The 18,009-nt window shown below is 35.2% G+C and overlaps 1 protein-coding gene across 1 annotated transcript in view; it reads left to right on the top strand.

Annotated features, from left to right (window-relative positions):
• LOC129218900 (apolipophorins-like) overlaps positions 1 to 18,009 on the top strand; it is a 165,393-nt gene that overhangs the window by 96,493 nt on the left and 50,891 nt on the right. The window contains exon 26 of the mRNA XM_054853221.1: positions 917 to 1,176. Coding sequence (XP_054709196.1) covers positions 917 to 1,176 — 260 coding nt within the window. The remainder of the gene's footprint in view (positions 1 to 916; positions 1,177 to 18,009) is intronic.

The following is an 18,009-nucleotide window of genomic DNA, read 5'->3' as shown; positions in this document are numbered from 1 at the left end:
AGGGGGAGGGGGGCACAAAATGAATATCGTGCCCAGTTTCTTCAAACATCTTAGGCCCTAGGGTGGCCCAGAAATAGAAATGTGCCCCATGTTCAATTATCAGGCCATGGCTACGAGAAACACCGTGTACGAAACTAAGTAGATATTAACGAAAAAGTCTGTATTTATTCCAATTTTCACTTTGTAATAATCGCTTTCAAGTGATTATTCATGAAATATTAGTGTCGTGGTTGAGGCAAGCTAGCAAAATTGAGAAATCTTCTTGTTGATCTCCCACGAAGCTTTTCCCTTAAAAGCACTCTCCTGTTTGCCCCATGCAAACTATCATCGATTACTTTTGAACTGTACGTACAAAATTTGTTTTGAAAACTTTCAAATGAAACTAATTGGTCTTTTAGGGCAAAATGTTGCAAAAGAAAAGTCCCAGTTTCTACCACATTAAAGATATTAAACTCACTGCTTGAAAAGGGGATTCACTTTTATGTAGAAGTTAATGTGAGTACACGAGTTGACATATCGTCACCTCAGAGCAACACTAAGATATCCAATCCCAGGAATAATACTAAGATATCCTACTGTTGCTCTGAAGCGATGATATGCGGCAGTGAGAAGCAAAGGGATGCGAGTGCCAAAATTAAAAATTTGGAAATAAGCAGTACAAATGGTAGGTGAACCTCTTCTCCGTCTTTGGGCAAGAAACTGGTACTTGTAGCCTTGTTAGGTGCTGAAATACAGCAAGATTTAGAAAAAAAATCAATGAAAGCGTACCTTGGAGCGGAATTTTAAACGCTTTTTACTCAAAACTTGAAAATGCGCACTTACAAATTTTCCATCTCGAATCAAGAGTTGAAATTTTAACCTGTTATTTGATGAAACTAGTTTTATTACGAATTTCCTCCTTTCTTTTTTCTTCCAGACCTGTTACTGAAGTGAAGCAGTATTTTGAATCCATGATACCTACTCTGAAGCATATTTCTTATGAACTTTGGACTTACATTTACGCTTATTATGAAAATTATTTCCGTACTGTCTTGAATTTTATCGATCAAGTTAGGCAAACCATACATAGCAGATGTGAAAATAACATAGATTGTAGGACTTTAGTAAAAGCATATAATGAAGGAGGTTGGAGGAGTTTACTTCAAGAACTGAGAAACGTTCTGCTAGCCCTACCTGGTAAGATAGGTTCTTTGGTTATTAGTTAAACAGTTACATATTTTATCTTTAATCGAGTAATGTATAACAAATAGTGTGAACCTGAATTGAAGACCTCGGTGCAAAAAAGGGACAGTTCCGCTTTTTACCGAAGGGAAAGCTACACTGCATAACTGTTAATTACACAGGTAACAATGTGAGCGAAGTTGGTTTTATTCTTGATTGGTTATTCAAATTTCAAGTTGAATCAAATGTTTTTTTCATGTTTTACCTATAAAAAAAGTTGCAAGAATGACCAGATTTTTCCATTTTTAGTATCATTTCATTACTGTGGTTGTTTTTTAATCAGAAATTCAAGTAACTTTTAAGATGCATATAAAACAGAAGTGTAACTACAGAAGAACGCCACTTGGGAGAATCATAATAATTTCAGTAGGGGAGCGAGGGGCTTGTTGTGAAATTTTTTACAAATGGTGTCATATCTTGAGATGTATTGGTTAAATTATCACTAACTAAATTTTGATTGGCCCTCTGACTATTCTTCTATGAAGTCTAATTGGAAAAACATCACATCTATAGGTATCTCTTTCAGGAAAAAAAATTTCTTAAAAAAGGGAAGTGTTACAACTTACCACGTACTTGGGGTTTGTTGTAACATCTATTGGGGCATATAGTAACAACAATAAAAAACATGAATTTTACACTATTAATCATTTATTCTCGTCACATTTTGCTTTATTTTCAACAAATAATTAGGTATTTAACGAAAATAATAAGATACTTCTATTAAATGCATCTACAATTAAATAATTAACTGAAATACACATTTCTTTAGGTAATCAACAACTTAAATATTTTAGTTTTAAACTATTAATCCTTTTTTGCATTAAAATTCTACCATAGGTATTTATATACAAACTAGGCACTTCGAAATCACAGTAAGTTAAATTATAAACCTCCAAATTAAGTATTTTAATTATATCTTAGTTCTTGCATCTTATAATAATCAGTCTGTTCATAAGTCTCTTTATCAATGAATTTAATCTTCATCTGAGTTACAGTTAATACAAACAAAAGAAATAGTATCTCCTCCGACACATTCTACATGTGTCCACATCTTACATACAATACATTCAACCCAATCACCTTTTGATTCACGGTACCCTTCGCTGCAAACTAGACAATATCACTCTTCAGATTCAGATACCGAATTTAAAACTCTTTTCTTTACTTTTTCTATTCCATCTTTATTGTTTGCAGATTTTTTACCTTTGCTTTTTCCCTTTACTTTATCTTTATCATATTTTTTCTGCTTTCTTTTCATCTTTCCTTCATATTCCATTCTCAAGCTTCTTTTTCAGATTTGTCTGTCAAAACAGTGGACTTCCTTTTACGCCTGTTATTTATATTTGTTTTCCATGATGGTGCCTTCGGTAATGGTCTAATTTTCGATGGGGAAAATTTGTTTAGACCAGAGCAACTCGGAGTTGGTTCGTTTGCAGTTTCGAGATTCAACGGTAAATTTTCAATCACATTTATAGAATATTCTGATTGTTCAGTGGGATCTGGACGATCAGTGACAAAAGAGGGCGCAAAAGTCACTGTCTTGGAAAATATCTACATTTAAAGGCCAAACACCGGAAGCTTTAAATCCCTTATTACATTACAAATAACATACAGCAATATGGGGCAAGTTGTAACATGTTACAACATACCCCGAGATTTTGTTACAATTAACCCCAAACCATAGTTTTTCACATTTAGCGTGTTAACTATTCAAACAACTTGGTAACCTTGAAAACTATGATAATACATCATACATAGATAAATGTTAATACGAAATAAAATATTGAAAGCTCTATTTAGTCAAAAATAATAAAGCTAACCAAAAATGTACGAAGGTCAAAAAATACTTTACCTGCCAATAACGGAGGACTCGCACACATCCACTCACTGCGTCGCCTGGCGGGACACTGGCGGTGATGACGTGACGTGTTACATTATAACCAGGCCCGGACTGGCCATAGACTTGACCGGGACTTTTCCCGGTGCGCCCTCTCGAAAGGCGCCCTTCTGTTCTTTTCTTGTTTTTCGAAACAATGTTTTAGAAAAATGGAAATAAATTATGTGGAACAAAGAAGTGATTTTGCATGTGAATATTTTCACATGCAAAAGCAATGGTCTTCTTATTTATATAAACGTTCCCTTTTATTGCCCCCAATAAAGGCAATTAGTCCCCTCTCGTTTCGTAAACGGTCTGCTCCCAGGGCATCGTTTGTGGCTTATCTTTTGCTCAAGGGCTGGCTCGTTCCTTTGATCTTTTCGTCCGCCGCCGAGTGGACAGCGAGAGTAGAAAACTCGTTTTTGACGTCATAGGGTACACTCCGCGGGACAACATCCACAGCGTATGCCCAAAGAACTGTGATATGCCTGCCTTAGCTAAAATACAATTCAAGCATTTTTACTCTGTACAAGGATTGTTGAAGAGGCAGTTGAAGGGGCCGAGCCCGCTCCCAGACAAGGCTAAAAATCACTCCTTATGAATAAGGATATAAATATTGTTTTCAAGGTTTGATTTTAATTTGGAAATGTCTCATAACATTTGACTAGGGTTTCTTCAGAAATAAGCTCCTGCTCCTGCACTAAATCTGTTGGCAGGTTATTTTTCCTTCACGTTACGTTACTACATAAAGGACACATTTGTGGGTAATTATATTTGAAAGTATTGAAAATGCCTTTACGTGATGATGGCCAAGTTACTGAAAAAGTTCTGGAAACTTAAGCTTTCCTTCAAGATTTTCAAAGAGCTCAAAACACACCCAAAAAATAGGAATACAACCTTCTTTTCTGTTTTGAAATGCCTTTTTTTTTATTCAATACTAACATTAAAGCTGCTTCAATAAATAATTGGGGGAAGAATTTCAAAAAGTTAAGATAAAGAGCAAGACAAATTTTATAAAATGTGGTGTACGAAGTTATTATTATTATTTTTTTTCTTTTGCAGGATTTGGTTCAACCCTGTCACAATGCAACTATATGATATTTAATTAGTTTAGTAACGGCACTGTGAGACCGTAATAAATTTCCTTCAACCGTAAAATTACAATGCATTTCGATGTAATGCATGAAATTTCTTTGTAAACATTATTCAATAGATTTTATTTAACAATTTCTTTAACATTGTATCCCCATACTTAAATTCTTTACTAATAATAAAGCTGAAAGTCTCTCTATCAGGATGTCTGGATGTCTAGATCTCTGTGACGCGCCTAGCCCGTTCTGCCGATTTTCATGAAATTTGGCACAAAGTTAGTTTGTAGCATGGGGGTGTGCACCTCGAAGCGATTTTTCGAAAATTCGATGTGGTTCTTTTTCTATTCCAATTTTAAGAACAAAACTATCATAAGATGGACGAGTAAATTACGAAATTATCATAACGTGGAACCGTAACATGGGTACAAGCCAATTGTCGAGATACGAAATTATCATAACGTGGAACCGTAACATGAGTACAAGCCAACTGACGAGAAAATTCACCATAGATTATTTGTAAATATACAGGCGAACCAGAAGACCTTCTAATTTTTCTGTTACGGGTAAAGCCGTGCGGGTACCACTAGTACCTGCATAAAGTAGCTAGTATACAGGGTGTCCCAAAAGGTCGTTTACAAACTTAACATGCAAGTCTGTCATATCATGATGAACAAGATTTACATAGGAACATGTGCTTGCAAACGCAATGTTGGCGCACTACATGCACTAAAGTCAGACACTAACGGATACACGACATGTCGCATATCTCTTACACAAAGACGATTTTACACAAAATTTTAGTTTTTATGGAAAGCTTGAAGCAATTGCTAAAATTTGCGACCAGCCAGCTCTCATAATCACGTTGCAACGACAACGCAACTATCGGTGAAATCTTGTCGGAATAGATCGTTATTACGACGGTCGGTACTTTGTCGTTGCGACGCGTGTATGGCAGTTAAAGGCAACAAATTTCAACAACAGCTATTAGCCTTCCTTGACAACTAAAATGTTGCGTAAAATCATTTTTGTGTAATAAATATGCGACATGTGTGCATCCGTTAGTGTCTGACTTTGTGTGTATGTAGTGACCAGCATTGTGTTTGCGAACGTATGTTACTATGTAAATCTTGTTAATCATGATATGACAGACCAGCATGTTAAGTTTGTAAACGACCTTTTGGGACACCCTGTATAATAATTCGCAGCGATGCGACAATGACTTAAAGATGGGAGAGGGGAGATGGAAAATGAGCACTATGTCGTGATTATCTCAATCGTGTGTTTTATTTTTGTATAGGAGCTTTTTTTTGTGATCATTTAAAGCTTTCAAATCAGATACATTAATGTTTTTATGATTGTACAAAAGCTACGCCATTTAATTGTTCTTCTGTATTGAACTTTTTTCTCGAGTAAGAACATTTGGAAGAATCCGATATTTGAATGAAAAACTTTCTGAGGACAAAATGTAAGCCGGCAAAAATATTTTTTTTAAAAAAATGGATCACAGAAGAAAACTTTGTAGAATATTCGGAAAGATTTCATTTATTACTGTAACGTAATGTTTAGTAGAATTCAGACATGAAGAAATTTTTCAGTCTACAAATAAGTTAGCTTTATAAATTTGATGATAATCATTGAAACTTGAAATTTTATTTACGTTGCTAAATTTCAATACGTTATTTTTAAATTGAAGTGATTAAAATGCTGATTAACAATTTCAGTAAACACCTATTAATCTGGACTTCACTTTATCTAGACAACCATTTGAATGTACATACGGTGTAAATAAAGAACGCGTTAGCGCAATAATGTATTTTTGTAAGGCTGTATTTTTATTTTTTTAACTTTTTCTAATGCAGCTTTATATTTCATTCTCTTGAATTCAAAATACAATTTTTACTGTGTTCAAGTATTTTACTTATGTACATTGGTTCATTTTATAGGTTATTTTGCTTAATTCGTTTTAAACAATCTAGAAGACCTGGATCCTCTATTAGTCTAGGTTAATGAGGTTCTACTTCAGTTTTCAAAAACAACGTTTGTTAAGATTCTTGGTCAGAGTTATAGTTACTTCGTAAAAAAAAAAAAAAAAAACTTCCTCTAAAAATTATCGGCAGTATTTATATTCAAAGGAGGTATCACGAAATTCAAATATGTTTAGTTATTCCTTATATCTATCTTATCTCTTTCATTTTCTTTGAGACAAGTTTGAAATAAAAATATTATTATTTTTTTTAAAGTCTAAACTGACAAAATTATGTACACACAAGAGGAAACTTGACAAGCATAGTAAATTATTTTCATTTCTTTATAAGCTCAATTTTATTGTGCAAAATTTCCGCTTTCTACCCCATTAAAACACGCATATTGGATAAAGAATATCCATAACTAAGCAAAAGAAACTAAAAATTTGTATTGTAGATTTTAATTATGTTTATAGTTTTTAGTATCGCTTATTAACTTGTTGATGGGACTCAAAACATTTACCCTTGTATTTCATTTCTTTTGAAGCTTAACCTCAAAAAACTTTTGAACATAAAAACGGGAAAAGAGAGTGAAGAATTACGCACGCACGCACTATACAAAATACAAATGTCCCAGATCGAGTCTACCCAGTGACGTCACTGGCACTTTCCCCCTCGTTCCTTCTTTCGCGGCACTAAGACCCAGCCCTTCTTTTGCTCCAAGTTTCAATAGGGAAGTATCAACCTATCAAATAATCCAATTTTAACTATTGCACATTGTTGACAGGCTTACAAAACACAAAAATTCACCATGGCAAGGATTTTTAAAACCAACGATTGATTTTTTATGAATTTTTTAAAGAGCGATGCGCAAAAAAGAGGTGTGGCCTAAAACGTCAGCAGCTGACGTCATTTCCCTGTTCCGATCAGAGCTCCATTTCCATGCCGTGTTGCGCCTACCAGGAGGTGAATAGCACTGTCTTTTTCAGCCTTTTTAAAGCCTTTAACCAGCATTTTTTCCATCATGGAGCTAGGATTCACGAAAGGTCAATCCAATAACCTTCCTCAAGTAAAGTCATTCATGGTGTTCGACTTTTTTCGAAAGGACGAGAGATTTATAATGTCCTAGAAGTACGGGGAGTGAAACAACAAAGTTTCACCATTGTTATTCTTTAAAATTGTACGTACATATCCTTCTATGTTTGCAGTTCATATTATTCGCATTAGTTTTCCCTTATCAAGATTGATCATTTCCATTTGTGTGTCGATGGTTTTTTTATCTGAATATATAAATTACAATGTAAGAGTGCTATTCCAGTTCTTACTTGGCGGCTTTTAATGAGGCGCGCATTTTGTAACAACCCTACTGCAAGTGATTCCAGTACTAAGTTTTAGAGCAGTTTTTGCATGAAAATTTTTCGCTTTGTTGGCGATAAAAGTTGATCTGCTTTTTTTTTGTGGAAAATTGTTTTAAATCCATTAATACATGTTAATTATCCTTGAGTTTTTGTGCAACTTAGCAAAAAAAGGAAAAATACATTTTTTTGCTCTTTTGATAAAAATAATAAATTTGAAAATGGTGTTCATTTCATAAAATAAGTACCTTTTTGCATGTGAGAAAGGTCTTGTATATATAGAAACGCTTCTGGTGATAAACTGAAAATGTATTTTTAAATTATCAATTTGTAATAGTTAAAATTTGAAGATAGTTTGAATGTTAAAAAGAAAGTATTAATAGTTTTTGCATTGTTATTAAAATGGTAATAGTAATGCATCTATTACTTTCTATTTAAGTTTATTGTGCAGGGTTTAAATTCCTTTGTTTACTTGCATTTTTTTAAAAATATCTCATATATTATTAAACATTTATTTATGAACAGTTGTGAACATATATTTCAAACTGTATTTCTCACTTGACATAGTTTTTAGTTAAAATGCAGTGCAAATTTTCATTTTCAAATTTTAATTAATAAACACACTTAAAAACACTTCTTTCGAAGATCCTGCTGGGACGGAACAATAACAAATCGCTTGTGAGGAGTTTTTTTAGATGTAGATACGCATCCAGGAACGAAGCAATACTTGTAATTGATTCTACTAGCCATGACAAAGAAAATCAAATTAAAAACAATCGCAGAATGCATTAAACCCTACAGACAGCAAAGGATTTTCACTAGCCTTTTATGCGCGCTGCTGTTAGAAGGCTCTTGTTTTCCCGCGCCTTCCCCCAAAGATCGCCAAGCACTTCTTTGTCCTAGCCAACCCCGCCGCCTCGCAGAGCGGCAGTGACGTCAGTCAAAGGACTGATTTCGTTAACAAGCAAATGACGTCACTCGCGCGTGAACTTTAAAACATTATTTAAAAAAAAAGTATTAGTCGTATCGTAAAAATTTTTTCGCAGATGATGTTCATGTATGTTACTCTATCATATAAAAATAAAATTAGAAAATCGAATACTTCCCTATTCTGAGGACAAAAGCGGACCCATGGTGTTTCCCCAATAAAAAAGGGATGTGAGGGTGAAAGTGACAGCACATATCTATAGTCAAGAATACGAGAATGGTTTGATTTATTGACTGTACTTAAGTTGCTGTAAAAGAGCGAATAGCATGACTCCCTGTTCTGGTAACGACCATGAGTGCAATGGACCTTATTCACGGTTTGGCAACGGTCCCATCAGCTGTCCGTCTGCGGGTATTTCGACCAGTTACGTAGTGTCAGTAGTGCTAAAAAAACTCGTTTTATTTAAGGATTACTGGACTTCATGCGCATAATGAACATGTTTAGGGCTTAAAAAGACTTACGAATGCATGAAAAATGGCGAGAAACGGGGAAAATAAAAAGATAATTCGAGTTTTCACCATGTTTCTGATAAGAAACCAAAGAGGCTTAAACCCGTGAAAATACGATAATAAAGAGAGTATTTCGTATCAAATGAATCGTTCATCATTCTTTTACAACGTTTCTTAGTTAAAAACGTAAAAAACCTCCCATTTTTAAATAGAAAGAAGAGTTTATAAGCCACACAAAAGCGAGTGTTACTATACGCTGTAGTGCCGGATTTTCGTCTGCTACAGTTCCCACAATGCACTGCAGTGAGGGGTTTTTACCCGCAGTGACGTCAGGTGAATACTGTCCATAGAAGCAAGAAGACAAATAATGTTAATTTTTGAAATCTGCGCATTAAAAATAGTGTAATGTCGAAATAAGCCGCATAAAAGCAATAATTTAGTGGATGGATGAACACGATGACAGAAGTCAGATGTCGTATTTTTTGTCACTTCACAAAATAACTTTTAGGACAAGACTGCACGGTGATTCCTAGATTTTGGAGTCATAGCGCCCTTTTTGGAACTAAGATATTCGCGTAGCGCCCTTCCCAAAATAAAAGTATGACTTGTAACTGGCAGTCAAAAATAAATACGAGTCATGTATCTGCATTGAATAGCCCTTATTTATCCTGTAAAAAAAAAGTTTCACAAATAATAAGTCTAAATTAATTGAGAAAAATAGTTAATTTTCGATGTGGTCCTAGGAGGATTTCAGGGCTCCCCTGGGCACATTTGAGGAATTACTGGACTAAACACAATAAAGATGCCGAAAAATTTTAGAGATAAAGCATTTTTCGATTTTAAACTAAGTTTTGTCAATTAAAATCATTACAAGTTCAAGATCTTTGTGTTCAAAACATATTCCAGTTTTTTTATTTGGATTTAATTCTTTCACTGTCTTTTTAGCCAGATGTGTGTACAAAGGAAGGGGGTCATGGCATAACCTTCGGCATTGAAATTGTTAGGAGTTAACTTAAGAGATTTTTTAAATCTCATTTTGGGGGGTCAAGTTCTCGGGAGGGGGAGCGCTGCGTAGCATTTGAAGGAGGTTCGTCATTGCCCTGGCGGTGGGGGGTTGTCGCCCTCATGTAAAAAAAAAGCTACAATACTCCCTTAAAAATATTAATATTTGAATTCCTGCATAAAATCATAATATTATTACATTTTATGCTGCCTTTATATCATTTTGGGAAGTTTTTTCATCTGTGTTTCCCTCAGATGAAGCTCGATACCGCGCCCCCCACCTCTCGCTATCCTGTTGACTCGTGAAGGTTATTATTGATAAACTTTGCATCAATGAAACAACGCAATTCATTATGAGCGGAACGAAGTTTGAGTTTGAAGAAGGAATGTATAACGATGTTGTTAATAAGTAAAACGCAAAGCTATTACTTGTGACGTCGCGAAGAGGGGGGGGGGGGGTCCGCCTCGGGTTTGACTGTCTGGGGGGGGGGGGGTGATACCCAAAGTGGAATTACAAGTTTTTGATAAAAATGAAGCTGAAATGCATTTTTAAGACTTCTAATTTGAAAATTTTACAGGGGATAGGTCCGCCCGTACCCCAATATTTCCCACCCCACACCATGGAATCAATACGTACTACTATACTCAGAATTAGGTTCATATTGTCAATACTTAGACCTAGTAGTGACCTCTTATAACAAAAAACTGAAAACCCATTAGCTTTCCATGTGTGTAAAATAAGTTCAAAGTAATTACGAGGCCAACAATTTCACAGACACCCTTACTTTTTTGATCTCTCGACGCACACATGCGTCTTGGGTAGTTACATAAAAATCATTCATAGTTTTTATTTGCCTTATGTATATTATCCCACATAAAATTTCGTTTTTCACAAATCACAAATACAGTTGTTTCTGAAAATTGTAATATTTTCATGTTTACATAGAATTTAAAAACTTTTTTTTTTGCGTTTAGAGGGAGAGGGGGGGGAGGGGTGACACATCACTAATTACCGCTCCGAGTGTCACCCATGCTAGGTACGCTACTGGTATTACAAATATTAATAAGAGTCAAGAAAGACTATATTAGAAATGGAATGTGAGAAATATCGAAGTAACCTTATTCGTTTTGTATCTGCAGCTAGTTTTTACATATCAGGATAGTATAAAGCCTAAAAAATAAACAGCACTTTTTTTTTCACAGAATAAAAGCTAAAGATTCTAACCATTAAAGAATTTTATGAGGATCTTTCGAAGCATTCTTGTACTGTGCAAGAGCTTTTGACTAACTATCTTTTGGTAAGCAGAAAAAGGGGAGCATACATGTAGACCACACACTTGTTTTATGGCTTTAAATAACGCCTTTTAAGAAGCTTTATATCGATAAGGATCTGCGATGCTTGGGGGATTCATAGCAGTGGATTTCTGTTGGACAAGGGAGGACAACTAAGATAAATTTTATGCAGGTAGACTACAGGGGTCCAATTGCCGTTACTTACATGAATCGAAGAGTCATTTGGATCAGATTTTTGCATTAGTGAACAAGTAATTTTGAAGCGGCAGCAAAATTGGATATATTAAGTCAAGGATCTTTTCAACAGTAGGTTACTCGTTTCAGTTTTCATTTTCTTTTTATTGCGAAAATATTTTCCTTCATGTATAATCTTAAATTATAGAATTACAATCTATGAATCATAATTAATGGCATTATGATCTATGTGCTGCGAAATGACAAATGATATTGCAAAATGTTCGAAAATACATATGGTTAAAAAACAACGTACTCAGATAAGTTGAAAGGTCTTGTGTTATCAATTGAAAACTATTATTTTAAAAAGTAAAAACTACTAAGATCAAGCCTGTCCTTGAACTTTTTTTTTTTTTCATCGTCCCTCTGTTTTTAATATGATTGGTAGTTTTTATGACGGCTCTGTCTAGGTCGGTCGCGCCAGTTTTCAAAAACAAAATCTGACACTCAAAAAGTTCTCGAAACTTTAAGACAACAATGCCATGAAAATGAATAGAAACGTTTAAAATGTTCGTTTTTGCTATATATATTAGGGTGTCCCAAGATATAATGGTGAAAAAAAAATTTGTGAAATCGAATACGCATACCCTCCAAATTTTCTCCATTTCACCTCAGAAACATGAGAAAAAAGTTTCACTGCAATAAAATAACGGGAACCCGTGCCGACTTGAGGTCAAAGTTGGACCTGAAACCCTGTACGGCGACTACAGTGGAAAGATAGCTAACTGCATAATTCCTTACTACACGCGACATCAATTTATTTAAAGCAGATATTTACAACAATAATAGACTAAAAGAAACAGTACTGCACATATTTTTAATTCAAAGTTTGCTTTTTGCAGTCAAGATAGAGCTTCAGCTGCTCTTGAACGCAACGTAACACAGATTGTTTTTGTTCCTCATCAGCTGTTAGCAAACCATGAAAGTCCTGCATCATTTTTACAGCTCTTTCAGCTGAATCGTTTACTGCTCTAATGAAATATTGTTGACTATACCATAAAAGCTGGATGGATTTTTGTAGAGCAGCTTTTGAGATAATTGGGTCCACATTTTCGTACACTTTTATCAGAAAGCACTTTGTTGGGTGCTTTGACTGCCAAAATGCATTGAAGCCATGGTTTCACGTATATTGTCACTACAAACAAGCAGACATCAAACAATGCTTCATTTTCCTTCGTATCTAATTTTAGTTGTGAACTAAATAAAATAGTAATAGTTTTAGGGAGTAAATCGCTCGAGTCATCCATCGAGCTTTGTGCATGGCTCCCGGTGGCCTTATTTTAAATTCATTTTCTGCAACTCCACCTAAAAATATGATAGGCAATTTTATCAACTCTTGATAGTCATATTACTAAGTTTAGCATGGTAAAAGTCAAGTAAATTTTCCAAGTTAGGGTACAGTTCGGAACAACTCCGCAGTTCCTCCATAGCACTGTATTTTAGTGGGATAGATCAGTTCATATATATGACGGCGGCAAGCAAAGGAAAGCATTTCTCTATCAAATTTTTGCTCAAGAATAGCGCAAGAACCACTTAAAGGACCTGTTCTGGAAGCTGTAGTATCACAACAGAGAGTTTTAACTTTGTCTTCAAAATTCCAATCTAAAACTGCCTTTCAAACAGCCTTTGTTTGTTCCTTTCCTGTGGAATTATCCAGTTTAGACTCAGCAATGAGTTGTTCCGTCACATCCATATAAAATAACTATAGATAAGCGATCTTCTTTTGATTTTTGAGCACTCAAAGCAGGCAACAGTTTCATATCCCAAGGTAAATTCACAACAGATGGTACCTCGTACTGAAAACCAATTTTTCTTCTTTCCTCGTGCTCTTTTCGCTTTTCGGTTCGAATTCTTTGAATTGAAGATTTACCTATGGGACATTCCGCAATGTTACACCCAAGTGCGTCAATAGTAGCTTCAAGAATAAATATAATCTCGTATACTTGGACACCTGTCAAATGCAGCAACTGACTTTGGAGTTATAAAATCGCTCCTCATTACATATTTACTTGTTCCAGGTTCTGATAATACTTGTTCCAGGCTCTGGAATACTTGTTCCAGGTTCTGATATATTTGTTCCAGGTTCTAATATACTTGTTCCAGGTTCTGATAAACTTGTTCCAGGAAATTTTCCGAATTAATATTTTCACTAGAGCTCGAAGAGGAATCTTCTTGTACATGCTCATACAATTCCGAGGATGTTGAAGTGGAATCGTATTTAATGCGCCTGTTTTCTTCTTTGACAGCTCAAAGTCGAGCCCTTTCCTCTTTGTCGGCAAGTTTTTTTATCCACTCCACCTAAAGTGACCACGTCGGCTGCACTCTCTTTGGAGTTGCAAGAAAATCCCATCTTCTGCCATTTTGATTAACCGAAGTGCATCAGCATGTGCAATATTGAATAAATTGTTTAAACTACTCTCAAATTCCTTTTGGCGCTTCCTGAATACTTCCTGCAGGTTTTTTCTTTTTTTGCATTTTTTTGTAAGTCTCTCCAAATTTGATACAGGTTTTTAAGTTAATTCACACAATTTGGCAACGATTTGGTGGGAATGCGTGCTTTTTCCCAAAAGATGATGCATTCCCGAATGTCGAGATTTGCACTTTCACTGATGGTTAAATTTACTTCTCAAATGTTATAAAACAAAAGAGACAGAACTTTTCCGTTAGAGGGAAGCTTCAAACCTGTAATTTCGTGTTTTACGACTCCTATTAAAAATATCTCTTTTTTCAAACTTCGCAATTCCAGTGCCATGTTTCGTTTCCTATGGAGCGACTATACTGCGCTCGCTGACCGGAATATATTCGTACTGACACGTTTGACCGTTTGCAAATTGCCACGGATAGGCCCCCCCCCCCCTCCCCAACATATGTTTTTTCTGTTTTCATTTGTTTTCTGTGCACAATTTACAGCTGTTTTGAGCTTCGCAAAGTATCGCGTCGCCAGCGTTCGCTTGCTTATGAATACACGTGCTATTTGCACGTTTAGGCCTTTAGATGCAAGTCGGCACGGGTTACCGTGCTTCAAATTGCATGAAACTTTTTTTACAACGGTTTTGATGTAAAAGGAAAAAAATAAGAGGGTATGCGTTTAAAAAAAAACGACTTTCATTTTTTTGGGACACCCTAATATATATACTTAAAAAATATAACACTTTGGACAGCGAGAATTTCTGAAATGAATATTCAGAAATTAGATCCTGATTTAAGAATGTGGAGGAAAAAATATCATTACGAAAAACCCTCTTGTTTTCTTATGCTAACAAAAAACTTGTAATTTTAATTTTACTTAAAAAAAAATAAGGAATTCTTAAATGAAAAAAGGAGGCAAGGGGAAATTGGACATGGTCAAGAAATTTATTTGTTCTTCTTTTAAACTGAAATCTTTGAGTTTTCTTGCAAAAGTTTTATTGATTAATCAAATCAATTCATTTATTCCTTATAATGGTCACAAAAAATAATAGTAATTTTAAATGTATATCCATACATAAAAAATGATTTCTCAAATAATTTAATTTCAAGCTTTTCCCAATAGTTTCAGTGTTATTAAAATGATATTATTTGTTACGTATTGCAAAAAGACGATCAGGTGCACTGGATAAGTTAGAAAAAAAACAAGCAATACTATAAGTACAAAACAAATGCGTAAACATAATTCGAATAATCTTTTGATTTTGAAGACTGAAATCAATTAATCACTAATGTCATGTCTCATGTTATATCCGCACTAAATTCTTCATCTTAATTACTCTTTATTAATTTTCATTTTTGATAAATTATAATATTTCTTGATTTACCCAATTTGTAAAATCGAGTTTCCCCTTCATGACTGAATTCCTTTTTTGTATTGCTATTCATCCAAAAACATACTTTAAGTACATTTATAGAAACTAGTAATGGCCTGATATTCATTACCACTCGCTCCTACTCTCAAAATAATTGCATAACTAAAATGCTTTAAAAGAGCACCATGCAGAGATGCAAAGATTTTTACAGGGCCGATCCTAGCAGGTGTGCAGAGTGCGCACCGCACAAGGGCGGCCAAAGCAAGGGGCGGCCGCAGGCGGCATCATGTAGTTCTTTTAATCAAGCAAAATTCCTCAAGAATTTCTCACAAGATGACATAATAAGTCGAATAAATATGCAGAATTTTAAATGTTCAATTATCAAAGTGTTTGCCAATTTTCCAACAGCTTAGCATATTGAGAAAAATGGAATGTTAGACTAACATGCTTCATTTGGTTGCAAAATTTGTGACAGAACTGGTAATCAGGCATGGATACAGCAGGGGAGGGGCAATAACGGAAATCTATTCCCCCCCCCCCACCCGAAGCATGAAAGCGTGCCTTCTAAAGGCCACTAATACTCATCCCCAGCCTTCCCCAGCCTTCCAAGCTTTTATTGACCCTTAACAATGAAGACATACATATTCTATGTAAAATAAAAAAAAAAAAAACTATGCTGATAGGATACTCTCGCAAGTATTTCAAACTAAAAATTCTGTGTTCAGCAGTCGTGGATGCGTGGAGACTGTAGAGACAATGGAAAATTGCTACTCCCCTGGGAGTCAAACATATATAATCAACGAACTAAAATTTTTAATTTTCCCCCTTTACAGCAGTTTTTTCTAATTAAAATCACGAATGAACTGCCCGGTTACATATCAAGTAGGAGGACAGGGCCTTTGCCCCGGGTTACAAATTTTAAGTGTAGCTCCAAAACGAAGATCCAAAAGGATGCCTAAAGACTAAAGAAGGCTTCAAACTGCGTTTCTAGGACTTCAATTTCGGAAAATTTTGCTGGTTGAACCATCGATCTTAAAGATCCAATTCAGTCTCTTATTCACTCTTTCTACTTTAAATTTAATCAAACATAGCCTAAAAATGATCGCTCTAAAATCCAAAATGCCTCTTCTGGGGACAGCTCTTCCAAACGTCATCAAAAATTGCTTAATGGCATTTTTCGAATTTCTTTTCGAAATTTGCGGTAGAGGCCCCTGAAATCCATTCCCTAACATTACTACCAAAGATGGTCTGAATTAGCGGCCCTCAATCCTACCCCCTCTCACTTAACGTATTCAAAAACAAACCAAAATTGCGTTTTTCAATCATCAGTTTCAAAGAACTTTGGGGGAAATACCGCGGATCCCCCTTTTCTCCAACGTAATCACTATGGCTCAAACTTTCGTTTTTAGATGGTTCCGTGAAGCCACCAAACCCTTCCTGCTTAAAATAGCCTGAAATTGACTTCAGTTTGAAAAAACAGCTCTTGAGGGCACACTGAATCCCCAACCGCTCTTTGTCCCATCGTTATCAAACAATGCCTAAAATACGATTTTGGGACTTCCATTTCTGAAAAATTCCGGATAGCTTACGTAAATTTTCACGGCGCTAGGACATCCGGCATCCCCCATCAATCGGAGACAAGTCTTTAGTTATTTTTCAGATATTAATATCGAAAAATATTCAGAAAGATCCGCTGAAACTTCTCGGTTTCCTTAACGTCACCAAAGATAGTACAAAATTGTGCTTTTTAGAGCCCTAAAACCCTTCCTTCATAAAAATAGCCTAAAATTGATTTTAATTCCGAAAAATATTTCTCTCAGTTCGGAGTATTTTCCCCTATCGTGTCCAAATCTAGCGAAAAATGTGTTTTTGAAACAATAGTGCCGATAAATTAACAGAGGAAAGATGCCAGACCCCCTACCGTCACCAAAGACAGTCTAAATTTGAGTTTTAAACTTCAATTTTGAAAACTTTCGATAGGAGACGACCGAATCTCCTTCCCTCCAACAACGTCAACAAAGATAACACAAAATTGCTTGTTCCAAACTTCCGTTCCAGAAAATTTTCTTTAAGAGCGCCAATCCTTTCTAAACTAAGGTCAGAAAAAAAAAAGCTGCAATTTAACATCAATTTTTAAAGAATTTTAGGAAAGAACTCCAACATTACTTTCCCCTAAAATCTCGAAAAATCTCCTAAAATTGCAATTTTTGACGTCAATATTGAAAATTTCTCCATGGACCTTGAATGTTCCCGACTCTTTTGTCCTAGCAACCAAACACAACCAAAGATTAATTACAGCTTTTTTCATAAGCCAACTTTGAATATTTTCTGGATGCGATCCCCCCTCCCCCACCCTGTTTCTTCCTCCTCCGTCTTTCCTCTGATGTCACCAAAGACAGACTATAAAATGCGTTTTTACGACTAGTACATTTTTTGTACCTATTACTTTCTTCAAAGATATAAATTGTACCTAAGGAGTTTTTTCTAACTTTTTACATGAATTCATCCTTCTTCTGTTTTGTTTTTCTTTTTTTTTTAATTAGATCTTGATACAGAAATTTGAAGAAAGATTTATATAGATTTATATGGGCGTTATAGTCAAAACATGCAAATTGCTCTTCAGGGGCGACACATCAGGTCTTTGCACACAGGCGGCCGACACCCTAGGATCGGCCCTGGATTTTTAACAATCCAAAGAAAAAAATTTACTTATGAAATGATATTTTTAATTTATTCTTTTTGAGTTTTGAACTT

The sequence above is a fragment of the Uloborus diversus genome, chromosome 3 (assembly GCF_026930045.1).
Source record: "Uloborus diversus isolate 005 chromosome 3, Udiv.v.3.1, whole genome shotgun sequence".
Taxonomy (NCBI): Eukaryota; Metazoa; Arthropoda; class Arachnida; order Araneae; family Uloboridae; genus Uloborus; species Uloborus diversus.
Note: the sequence above shows the minus strand (reverse complement) of the source record. Positions and strands in the feature narration are given on the sequence as shown.